The following is a 12,777-nucleotide window of genomic DNA, read 5'->3' as shown; positions in this document are numbered from 1 at the left end:
ACTTCAGGTTTTTTGTCAGTGAAACAAATTGGTTCAGCAGCACCAGGCTGCCTCATTTGTTCAAAGAGATCTCAGAGCTGCTGATGTGTAATGAAATTAAGGTGGTTGTTCACTCCACACTGGACTCGTTACTGAGAGTGAGTAATGTCACCAGGAATTAGTGACCTCAGCTCCAAATGTGGTATCTGCTGAAAAATAGATGTCACTTCTCCAAGCTGGTGAGCATGGGAGGTGGAGAACCAAGTGTTGTTTCAACACCCACATTCTTGTGGGTGAATCACAGCCATGGACCCTTTCTGCTGAGCCAAGATGACAATGGTGTATTTACACCACCACTGACCTGCTAAAAGTGGAATGTCAGCCATGATACTGGTTGGGTTTTTAGTTTTTCTTAATCATCTTTGACAAGAAAAATGTAATTTGTTGTAGTGAATGCTCACAGCCTCTGACTGTCAGGATGCGCTGAAATACCTACAATAGAGCCAGTATGGTTCAAAAAGAAGATTGATGTTTAAATATTTGGTTCTCCCGGGGAAAAACATAATCTGCCTGAAGAACAAAACCATTTTTCCCCTGCCTGTGAGCATTAATTTCTGAGAAGGGACAAAAATGAATCCTTTTGCTGCAGATGTACAGTGCCCAAATTCTGTTTTGTGACCAAGTGCCACATGGGAATGTGTTACAGTTCTGCTTGATTAACTGGAATCCAAAATACACCCCAAGAGCTCCTAAACAGCCTTTCCCTGACCCGTCAGGTAAATAAGTGAAACCAGACCTTTGAGAATGGTACATGAGAACATTCTGCTCTGCTCACTCCAGAGCTTCTGCTGGGTCTTTGCAGGGACTCCACATCAGTGATTTTGGGAGGAATTCAGCCTGGGTGCCATGGCCTGTGCATTCATCCTGTCTTTGTGCCAGGGAGAGATGGGCAAATGCTGGAAACTGAAGGAGGAATTAATGTTTTTCCTTCTCTGATATGAGCCCCTTTGGGTATCAGTTTCCCTTTGCTACAGGACATTTGAATTTAGCCATTGTCTAGTTTAGTTCTCCTTAAAAGTTCTTGGGGTTTTTTAATTGCGTCACATTCTTTGCTTCTTGTTCATGAAAAACTTAACAGCGCCTTACAGAGTTGTTGAAAAAGCTCTTCTCGGATTCCAGAGATGTCAGAGAGGATTCTTCTGTTTGGAGGTGTGGAAATCTTCAGTGAAATAATGTATTTATTACTTCATTTCCTGAAATATTTTGGGTCCAAACTTGAAACTGTTCAAGTGTACATAAAGTGCTGGCAGGCAGCTCCTGCTGAGGGAGTGAGCTCATCCTCTGCTCTGGGGAGGCAGCTGAAGCATCAAATCTAGAAAAAAACTGCATTGTTTGGGTGCTGTGCCCTCCCTGCCCCTCACCCAGCCCTGACAGTGACAGCTCAGGTGAGACCCCACCTGCAGAGCTGCCCCAGCCCAGCCGGGACCTGGAGCTGATGGAGAGATCCAAAGGAGGCACCAGGATGGGAGAAAAGGCTGGGAGGGCTGGGATTGTTCACCTGGACGGGAGGAGCTTTGGGGTGACACAACTGTGGCCTCACAGTGCCTAGAAAAGCTACAAAGAAGATGGAGAGAGACTTTACAAGAGCCTGGAATGACAGGACAGTGGGGAATGGCTTCAAATTGCCAGATAGAAGGGTTAGATTGGATATTAGGAAAAAAAAAATTACTGTGAAGGTGGGGATGCCCTGGCACAGGTGCCCAGAGCAGCTGTGGCTGCCCCTGGATCCCTGGCAGTGCCCCAGGCCAGGCTGGGCAGGGCTTGGAGCCACCTGGGACCGTGGAAGGTGTCCCTGCCATGGCAGGGGTGGCACTGGATAAGGTTTAAGCTCCCTTCCAACCCAAACCATTCCATGATTCTAAGACAAGCTCCATTAAGGGCCAGCAGAATTCTTTCACCTGCTCTTGGAAATCTTTTTGGCTGCCCCTGGATCCCTGGAAGTGCCCAAGGCCAGGTTGGCAGCTGGGATAGTGGGAGGTGTCCTGCCCATGGCAGGGTTTGGATGAGATGCTCTTTAAGCTCCCTTCCAGCCCAAACCATTGTGTCATTCTATGATATACTTCTGTTAATATTAGTTTAGGTACAGCTTTTGAAATCCTTCTGGCACTTGCTGGCACTTGAAATGTGCCACCCTTTTGTTTAGCTCCTTTGAGGTCACCACCTCAATCTCGCCTCACTCTTTCCAAGAGGAATGTGGCACTCCTGTCCATCAGAGAGCTGCAGTTCTGCTCCACACCTGCCTTAATCCCACCAAGATTTGTGAATTCTCTGTTTGAACCTTCTTAGGAATGACCCTGCTCATCTCTGTGATGCTGCTTTACCAGTTTGTTGACATTCCCATGAGGAAGGTGAGAAAGTTTTTTTGCTGTGTCCTTTCAACTCTTGGATTGATAAAAAAACATTGTAGCCGATGTTAGCTATTAGTTAGTTATTTGATGTTAGTTATTAGTTAGTTATTAGATAGTTATTTGATGTTAGTTATGGATGTTGGTTCCTGCAAACCTCTGACATTGCCAAATGGGCTTTTTTTTATTTCTTTGTTTGCAACCCTGCTCTCCATTGAAAGAAAAGACACTCTAGATGTGTCAGGAAATTCCTTTGTTGTACTGATGACAGCCTAATTCTATCTTTAGCTTCAAATTCTGGAATTGCAAGGCCCAGCCTTCCCTTTATGAGAACAGGGATGACCTGGAGGAAGAACTTTCCTAGCAGCAAGTTTGTTGTTTCCACTCTGAACCGATGTTAATTGATCAGCTCAAAGATACAACTTCTCCTTACAAGTCTCGCCTTTGTGAGGGGAGGAAGAAACTTGCCAAAAGCTAAATATAAACAAGGTGCAGTGGAAAATGCACATGTGCCTGCCATGGGGGTGTGAAGTGATGCCTCCCTTCCTAAAGCAGCACGAGCTGCAGGTTAAGGGAGTTCAGTGAGCAGTTGTAAATCTACACCCTGGTTCCTCCTGGCCATGAAAGATGACTCCCAGGCTCTGCCATGGGTGGCACAGGGTGCCCTGTGAGCTGGCAGGTGCAGCCCCTTGTCACAGACGTCTTTTATGAAAAATCCTTTCCTTGGGATTTTTCCTCCTGAGAATCTGAGGGGCCTCAGGAACAAAATGTAAACATTGATTATCTGCTGCTGTGGAATGCAACAGGTGCATCTGTGATTGATCCATGTTGGATGTTTCTAATTAATGGCCAATCACAGTCAGCTGGCTCGGACAGAGAGCTGAGTCACAAACCTTTGTTATCATTCTTTCTTTCACTATTCTTAGCTTAGCCAGCCATCTGATGAAATCCTTTCTTCTATTCTTTTGGTATAGTTTAATGTAATATATATCATAAAATAATAAATCAGCTTTCTGAAACATGGAGTCAGATCCTCGTCTCTTCCCTCAACCTGAGACCCCTGTGAACACGGTCACAGCCCCTCTGCACACCCAGGCTCCCTGCAGCACTGCTCACACCTTCCACTGCTTGGGCTGCAGCAGGGAGGCAGCTCTTGCAACACAGCACAAGGTTCCTCTCTGTTCCCAGGCTACAAATACTCCTCCAAGTGACCAATGCCTCAGGAACCTGGAGGCTTGTTGGAATTTTTACTGCAGGTGCTTGCAGGAACGTCTGACCTGAGGGCAGGTAAAACCTGTTCCCCTCTGCCATGCACACAGCTCCTCCCTGTGCATTACAAATCATCTCTGCTGTCTAATCCTCATTCTTTTCTCTTCCCAGCACAGTGTAAGTGCTCTCCTGGGATTGCTTTCAGTTCTGGGAGGTAGGCAAGGAGCCAGTGGCAAAAGGAGAAAGGTTTTTCTAGTGCAGGCAGATTTTTAACCCTTAGGTCTGATAGGAGCTGCCACAAATCTCTCATTTCTTGGGGTTTTGGGTCTCCTGTTACAATAACTACCTCTGATAGGAGCTGCCACAAATCTCTCATTTCTTGGGGTTTCGGGTCTCCTGTTACAATAACTCTTGTCAGCTTCACAGATTTGTTTGCGATGTTTGCTTGATTTACTTATTTTTATAATACATGTAATTAATGCAGCCCCTTGGGCTTCTGTCATTGCATTTGATCTCTCTGGTGTCTCACAAACAGACTTTTCAAGCTGTCATTGAATCCTTTACATTTCAGATCTTCTAACTTGGGGTTTAAATAGAGTGAAGAAGATGGCTCTTTGTCCTGGCCATGCCATCTCCATCATTCTCAAACTTTTATGCCATTTGGGCTTTCCCTTGCCCTTCTCCGAGTGCATAAACCCATTGCAGTTTTCACTAACAGGGATCAGACTGAGGAAATTGTATAAATTGTGGCCAGTATCAGATGAGAAGTTGCCTGGAACCCTGAGGAGTGCTAGACTGTGAACCCTCCTAGCTCAGAATGTGTCTTTTCCAAGCAATTGATTGTTCTGCCAGGAGATTACACATAGCCAGTCCTTTTTCCTTTGGGCTGGTGATCATTTGGATTTACTGGTGTCACACATCAGTGAGCAAAATCTAACTGGCAGTGTTTGCCTCTTATCCCAAACTTGTCTTTTTTGATTGTTGTGATCATTTCAGCATCCTTGTGCAAGCTTTAGTCCACCTTCTGTCCTTCCCTTCCCTTCCCTTCCCTTCCCTTCCCTTCCCTTCCCTTCCCTTCCCTTCCCTTCCCTTCCCTTCCCTTCCCTTCCCTTCCCTTCCCTTCCCTTCCCTTCCCTTCCCTTCCCTTCCCTTCCCTTCCCTTCTCCTTGGGTCAGGTTCTGGATGTCATCCTTCAAGCTTCTGCTTTCATCTATAAAACCTTAATCAAGCACTTTTTGTGGTGTCTCTGCCTAATCCAAGCTTACTTAGGCCATGGAAAAGTTAATTTGTGGTGTTGGGTGTTGCTTATGTGATGAAATGACAATCTCAGAGAAGAGAGCTCTGCCTCATATGACATCAGCTTTCCAGTGAGCTGTTTAAAAAGCTGGATTATTTTTTTCTTGTAAAGCTGTGATGGGCCATCATTTCAGTACTAGTAAATATTTCTGATGGTGAGAACAAACTTCCTTTTATAGTATCCACACGCTGCTGTTTTCACTGAATCCAGCCTGGAGCTGTTTCCTATTTCTGAGTGTTGGCTCACACTCAGCAGCTCCTGGTGTTCACGTGCTCTGTCTCCCTCTGTTTCTCTCTCAGCTTTTTTAGCCTTGTTGATCTATTATTGTGACTTTGGCCAGACGACGCCAGCTTTCAGCATTTAATGGGCTGGGAGAGAGCAACAGCTTCCTCTGCCTGTGAGACCATGATGTCATCAGCTACTTTGGGCTCTTTCACCATCCTGATGCTTCGGTGGATGTGGAAAGAATGCAAACAGCACTTTCCAGATGTTCTCGGGGCAGCTGGAAAACCATACATGGATTGTTTGCTTGGGGAATATTGCTGCTCTGTTTGGTTCAGCAGGGAGAAGGGTGATGAAAACACAGCTCCTGTGCTCTCAGGTGTCTCACAGAGGGTTTTTGGGGTGTTAAGTGATGGCACAGCTTATTCAGGACTCCAGCTGGGCATCTGAAATATCTTCCTACCTGCTCTCCATTCCTCTCTTCCCTTCCTTCCTCCAGCTTCAGCTCCTGAGTGAAGCACAGGGTCCTTCTGACCTCCTGCAAGGCAAATGCTGTTTTGTTCGTGCAGTTCTTCAGAGCTACCTCAGCAGATGAAGACAAAGAAAAGAACAGTTATCTAGTTTTTAAACTCCCAGTCAAACATTTGATGTAGTAGGAGCTCCTGAATAAACACAGGGGAGTTTCATCTTGCTGCAGTGCAGACTGGGAATTTGGAAGCCCTCTCCAGGGCTGAAAAAAGCATCAGCTCTCACCCACTTGTGGCATATCCAAAAAAGTCTATTTTTAGGGAGAAGCGGTCACTTCCTTCTTTAGGGTGGGTGGGTGAGTGTTTTTAATGCATTAATTAATTTTTATTGAGTGATGGAAACGCTGATGTCAGAGCTGCATTGCGGTTGGGCGTGCAGGAGCACAAGGTGGTAGGAAATAACAGAGCTAACACATGAGGGCAGGGAGAGTTTAACCATGGGCAGTTTAAAATAGCCAAGCTGAGCCCTATGGATATTAAAAACTATGACTGAATCAAAACAGCCATCTGATATTAAACTGGACTTAGCTGGGGGAGGAACAAACCTGTTGGGTTAATTTCTGTTGTTGTATCCAATGTCCAAGGGATGTTTTTTGGTCTCAACACCTGCATTTCTGACTTAGGGGTTATCTATTTTTGACTTTGCAAGGGTAATACAGGTTGTATTTTACTGGGTTTTTTTATTCAGGAGTCTGTAGAGTATCCTTTCCTTTTTACAGTGGTCTATAAACTTGTCCAGCATGACTTCTTGCCTGGCTGCTCTCACAGTTCAGATTGCACAGATCTACAGCAGGGAGGGGGAGGGAAATGCTTTGGAAATGGGAGCCAAGGCAGAGCACAGTTACATAATTGTACAAAAGAAAAGAGTTTTTTTTTGTTTTGTTTTTCCTTCCCATATCCTCCTGCCTACTGAAAAAATGTTGTTGGAAGGCTGGATGGAAAAAACTTCAGCATCGTTCATCCCTGTGAGGGCATGAAATGTATTGAAATGTTCCACCTGTTTTATGGCTGGTGCTTTTCCTCTTTCAGGTTTGACATCTACAGGAAGGTGCCAAAAGACCTTACACAGCCAACCTACACAGGGGCCATTAGTAAGTAACTTCTTTTTGATGTCCTTGCATAGCCCTGGTCTAAAATTAAAGATTGTTTGGCCTCTCTGTCTGCAGGAATTCTTTTAAAGGGATGGTAAGCATTGGAAAGGGTGTCCTTTGTTGCTGAGGCGGCTTGTTCTGCCCATCAAACAGTGGAATGGTTTGTGTGAATTCAGAACTGAAGCATGGTTTGGGTTGGAAGGGGCCCCAAAGAGCCTCCAGCTCCAACCACTGATAGGGATCCACTCTCACTCCCATGGATCAATCCACAGACTCTGGCTGATACACATCTCTTGCCTTGGCCCCCTTTTCCTTCCTTCCTGCTCCTGAGGGAGGCTGGAGGCTGAGTAATGCCATTTCACACAGTGATGTGCAGCGAGCTGGCTGGGCAGAGGGCTTGGTAAACATTGATCAGGCTGATCCTGCCAGGCCTGTCATTCCCCTGCTCATGCAGCTTTCCTGCCCCTCTGAGCAGGGACTTCCTTTGATCAGGGAGCTGTGCCCCACTCAGCCGTGCTGGGAGATGGGTCAGTAGTCTTGTGTGTCATTGCTGACGTGAGTGATGTCACATCCCTTGGTGACAGCACGCAGGACTGAGTCAGTGCCAGTGAATCAGGACACAAAGGAAAGCCCTCTGTGAGCTGGAGAAACTCCTGCCTGTGAGCATGGCTGAAGAACAGGTTGGTGTGGAGGCTCTGTCCTTGGGGATGCTCCAAACAACCAGAGCTGGCCCTGAGCAACCTGCTCAGAGCAGGGGAGTTGGGTGGGATGGGCTCCAGAGAGTTCCTGCCAGGTTCAGCTATCCTGTGCTTCTGTGAAGATAACACATTTCCCTAAATATTTACTCTCAGAGTCTTGTCCCCTGAGCTCTCCTGGCCACTGAATTCCTTGTATCCCAACTCCCATGTGGGTTTGCTGAAGTTGGGAACAAAGAGCTTGACTCCAACTGTTTGGGAATTCAGGGGCGGATGAGATTTGGTGTTTTGAAGGAACACTTTGAACTTGTGAGTGATCCTGCCTTCTCTGCTGTTTTGGAAACTCAGAGTTCCCACACTGCCACTGGGCTCCCTTTGAGAATTTGTCTTGTTATGAATCACCTGCAAAAGAGTATTTTAGAAGCAAAAAAACCCATCAAAGGCCACCAGAGTTTAGGCTTTCAGATCTGCAGTAAACAGCTCAAGTGATAAGTCTGTTGTGGGAAGGCTTCAAGGTTGTGACTCTTACTTACAATTATTAGCTGACTTATTTCTCTCTATTGTTATTTACAGCTTCTCAGGCTTTGATTTTCTTCTCTAACTGGTTCTCCTTCTTTTTCTCACAGTGTTTTTAGGCAGCCTGATAGAAGCTTCTGAACCACACAGGCAGCCAACAAACTGGTGCCTTTGCCTGGGAGGATCTTGTGAGCAGCTTTTCTAAAGGGCTTTTTTCTGTCTGACCAAGCCTGTGGCTTGTAATTTGAAAGCCACTAATGTCAGGTGTTGTAGGAGGCCATGGGTGAGACCAGCCCATTGCCAGGCCAGTTGGGAGCCTGGGAAGGTTGCATGACCTGGTGAAAAATCGCTTTAGGGAAGTCAGCTTGTGTTAGTTAACACTGGGAGCTTGAGTGCAGGGGAAGGCTCTGCCTCTCAAAAAAGCTTTTAGGCTTTAGTAATCACGTGGAATTTCTATGACTGCAACTTTATTTTGGCTTTCTTTAAATCCTCCAAGTTTTACAGAGCAGATATAAAGTAGTCCATGACATCCAACTATTAATTCAGGCCTTTTCCATATGATTTCTGCTAAAACCTTAGTTCAATATCTCTTCTGGTGCTGAAGTTTTTCTGGGATAGGAATGGACTTACTGCAGGGTTTCAGCAGTGACTTTTGGATTGTATAAAGGTCTATTTTCAAAAACAAAGGTTGAGGTTTATTAGGGAAGAAGGCACAGCTCAGATAACAGAAGAAAAGAGATGGAAAAGAGCAGCTCTGCTCCTCACCAGGCTGAAGGGACCAGGGCTGACGGGAAGGAGCAGCTAAGGGAGAGGAAGTGTTGGGGGATTTTGAGGGAGAAGAGCAGGTGGTCTCAAACATGAGCAAGCTCAGAAGCCAACTGGAATTATTGAGACTTTCTTAGGTATGGATTTTTAATTCCCAGATTTGCAGTGAATGCTTAATACGAGATACTTCAGATCTGTGTGGCAGCCACTCAGCTACAAACAAGTTTTTTAGGAATGAAGGAACCACGAATTTACTTGGAGTGAGGTTTGTCCAAAACAGCACAGCCACTGCTGTGGGCTTCCCTGGGAGGTGTGTAGAAGTCACTCATTCCTTTCCCTCAATAAAAGTCCATTCTTCAGGCAGCATCCCTGTCGTGCCGTTGTCCCTCTTCCACCAGTTTTTCCAGGTGCTCCCACCGTGTGTAGCATGTCTGCGGTGCCTGTGTGACAGACGTGGTGACAACCTGGCCATGTTTGGGTAGAGAGGCAGCAGCAGCAGCACTCCTGGCTGCCTGACAGTTGGCATCTGGCTGGGCAGGAGCTCTGGGGCTCTGGAGAGGAGCCTGCAGCTGCTGGCACCCTCCTGCTGCCCAGCCATCGCTGTGGATGCATAGTTTGCATGCACATGTTGTATGCACACATGGAAACGTTATCCAGAAATACTCCGTGCTGTTTGGGGGCTGGAGTTTTAAATACACATCAGGAAATATCCGAGTTATGATTCACATGGCGCCTGTAACAGGACCCATTCCTTGTGCTTCATAACAGTTTGCTCCACTGAATAATAAATACTATTAATTTTATGCCTTAATATAGACATGGCTCCATGTTCTCAGTCTGTGTGATGTGTTAAACACTTTGCCTTTCTCTCATTTCTCCTGGGGTGGGGAGGCAGAGCCAGGAATGTACGCAGCCGGGGTTTGGAGTGGAAGGGATAAGTACAGAAAGGTTAGTGCAGGAATACAAACCTTGGCAGAGTTTCCCATCCTTTTGGGATTGCAGATTAGCACTGTGTCTACACCAGCAACCTTTGATATATTGATCATGTTATCATATTAGAGCTTTAGAAAACCTGTCTCAGATGTTGTTGGAGCTCTGTGGGAACGTCGCCGTGCTCTTGCAGCTAACGAAGCTTTATGCATGAATTGTTTGATTCTGTCTGATCCCAGCCTTTAATCTACTTTTCCAAATATAATACACTTGTCAAATGTGGGTGGTAGGACTGCACATTTGCATGGAAGCAGGTAAAAGGCTTCACTGTAAAAGAAGCAGCTGAAGCACCCCGTGCATAAATTCCTGTGCTGGGAACGTCTGTGCCTGCAGCTCCAGCTGAGAGAGGAGCTCCTGTTCTGCAGCTGAGGAAATGCTGCCTCTGGAGAGAGTAACTGATAGTGCTGGCACATGAGCCTCATGCCAAAACGTCCCCCTGCCCTGGAAATGTGTGTGTATAGAAGAGTTTAGCAGTGCAGTGTCCTGTTTCCCAGAGGGTGCTGCAGCAGATGCCTGAGAAAGAGCAGGAGGGGCAGGTTAAACACTGCACCAGGCTTTGCTCAGTTGGCTCCTGAGCTTCCTAAACTGGAGTTGGTTCCTTTGTGTTTAGTATCCCTCAGTGGATTTCTTCCTCAGGGCATGTGTGATTCCTTTTTGTAATCTAACAGGTTTTATTTCAGCATCTGTAGTCAAGAATCCTCAGAATTTAGTTGTGTAAAGGAAAACCTTCCCTTGTTTTTAACCTCCCCTTTCCATGTAGTTCCCATACTGGAAGAGACAGTGAGTGATTGTTCCCCACTCACCTCCTTCAGGCTGCTCATGATTTTATATCCCCCTCTCATGCCCACCTTCAGCATTCTCTTTTACAGCTTCAAAACTGACTCTGTGGTTTGAGGACTGGGAAAAGCATTGAGGAGCTTTGAAAGTCAGTCCCTGCCAGGCACTTGAGGGCATTCTTGCAGGGTTTATTAGATATAAGTTAGTGGAATTTCACTGTGCTGTGTTTGGTAAGTATTGTCACGAACCTTCACTGCAAGAGCTGAACTGAAAATGGACTTGAGGGAGCAAGTACTGGAAAAGAAGAAGGTATTTTGATTATATAAGTGGCAGAGAAGGAAGTTTAAAAATTGGAGGAGAGAGGAAGCTGTGGGAGAGAATTTAGTTAAGAGAGTTAGTAGTAGCAGGCTTTCCTAGAAGTGCTTGAGAGCAGAGAGGTCTGGCTGATGCTGTGGAAAGCCTTTATGGGATTATAACAAGCAGCAAGGAATATGGGAAGCAATTAAAGAAAAAAGGGTTGTCTACGTCAAACGCTCTCCCTGCAACTGCCAAAGATCAGAGATCTCGTGTGTGTCTCTGTCAGTGATCAGCACTACAAACACTGGATCCACTCATGTGCTGCCTTGGTTTCTTTTTTGGGGTTCTTATGTAGGTGTGGATGTTCTCACAAAAATTTGCTGCTGTGCTTTAAGCAGAGCTTTCTCCTGGTGCCCCGTGCCAGGGCTCAGCTGGGTCACAGCCCTGGTGACCTTCTGTGTCCTGGTGGGAGCAGCTGTGTGCCCATCTGAGGTTTCTCTTCAGGATTAGAATCCCTTCTTGCTTCCTGTTTTCCTACTGGTATTTGGGATTTTTTTTTCCCTCTCTTTCCTCATCCTAACTAGTGAATAATAAAGTGCTGGAATGCTCTTCCCAGGGAGGTGGTGGAATCACCATCCCTGGATGTGTTAAAAAAGACTGGACATGGCTCTGGGTGCTATGGTCTGGTTGAGGTGTCAGGGCACAGGTTGGACTGGATGATCTTAGAGCTCTCTTCCAACCTCATTATTCTGGGATTTTTTGGCATCTGTTAATCCCTTGCACTTTAGAGTGGGTCAATAAATGAATCCACAGTTGAAATTACCCTGATGAGGAAGGGGAAGCAACGCATTTCTCTTTCCTCAGAGCTGGAAGAATAAGGCACGAGGCTTTAGGTCACTCAAGGCTCTGTCTCAGTACTTGCCCTCAGCACCTCTTTCCTTCCCTTGCCTCTCACATTCTTTACCAAGGGAGTGATAAAATTGTTCCCAGCCTGTTTTTACTTGAGCTTCCCAAAGGAATGGGCAGTCAGGCTGTGCAGGTCATGTAGAATAAAGTTGAGGAACGTGGCTTTTTTTTTAAAAAATGTATTTCTCAACCCTCATTAGTGGTCATTTCACAGAGGGCTGTGCTGGGATGGAGGGGTTGTGCTGGGGTTGTGCTCTGCTGTCACTCAGTTCCTGCTTTGCCTTTCTGTGAATGATTCATGGTGAGTTTGGTATTGTATTTAACACAGGGACACACTGCAGCCCTGTCCCCTTGAGCTGGCACATCCTTGTCTGCTCCAGTCATCCCTGATCCATGGGATTTACAGCTCTGCTTCCTTCCAGCCCCTCCTGTGTGGGTCACTGTCACTGCTGCTCCAGTGTCCCTGCTCAGGGGTTGGAATAATTTCCTGGTGAAGAGCAAACAATAAAATTCCAGCAACTTCGGGTTCCCTCCATGCAATTCCGGGTTGGAATTCCTCAGAATTGTTGTCTGGCTACCTCACAATTCCTTCAAGTGGGGATTTTCCCTCTCTGCAGAGTCCGCAAATGGAGAAATGAGAGAAGTCAGGCACCGGCTGCACAATTCCAGTATTGCCATTTCTCTGCTGTCCAGCTCTGAGGTGCCTTTGGAACACAGAGCTTTGGAACCTGACTGAGAGCCAAAATGTCCCCTCATCCCCAAAATAGTGTGAGGAGACTGTGTGCTTTCAAAGCAAGGAGGTGCTGGTTTCTTTTTGCCTTCTGGAGGTTTTAATAGTGATAAAATTAGGAGCCAAGGCTCTAAAGAAGAGATGTTGTCAAGAAGAGAGAGTGCTGGCACACCAGCATTGTGTGCTGGAAAAGGAGAATGCAGGAGCTGTGGGGAGATGGAAATCATGACAGAAAAAGTGGCCCAAAAGTGGAAGATATCCCTGTTCTGGGTCATTAATGATTAAGCCAAGGGATGCTCATGTTTTCACTGCAAGAGGCAAAGACATTAAGATGAGGCTTTTCTAGATAATCTTGCCTGTCAGCAGAATTA

The 12,777-nt window shown here is 46.2% G+C and overlaps 1 protein-coding gene across 1 annotated transcript in view; it reads left to right on the top strand.

Annotated features, from left to right (window-relative positions):
• ERGIC1 (endoplasmic reticulum-golgi intermediate compartment 1) overlaps positions 1–12,777 on the top strand; it is a 55,337-nt gene that overhangs the window by 14,927 nt on the left and 27,633 nt on the right. Inside the window, exon 2 of the mRNA XM_059484001.1 lies at positions 6,669–6,730. Coding sequence (XP_059339984.1) covers positions 6,669–6,730 — 62 coding nt within the window. The remainder of the gene's footprint in view (positions 1–6,668; positions 6,731–12,777) is intronic.

The sequence above is a fragment of the Ammospiza nelsoni genome, chromosome 16 (assembly GCF_027579445.1).
Source record: "Ammospiza nelsoni isolate bAmmNel1 chromosome 16, bAmmNel1.pri, whole genome shotgun sequence".
In the NCBI taxonomy this organism is placed as follows: Eukaryota; Metazoa; Chordata; class Aves; order Passeriformes; family Passerellidae; genus Ammospiza; species Ammospiza nelsoni.
The sequence above is the reverse complement of the archived record's forward strand: the minus strand, read 5'-3'. Positions and strand labels throughout refer to the sequence as shown.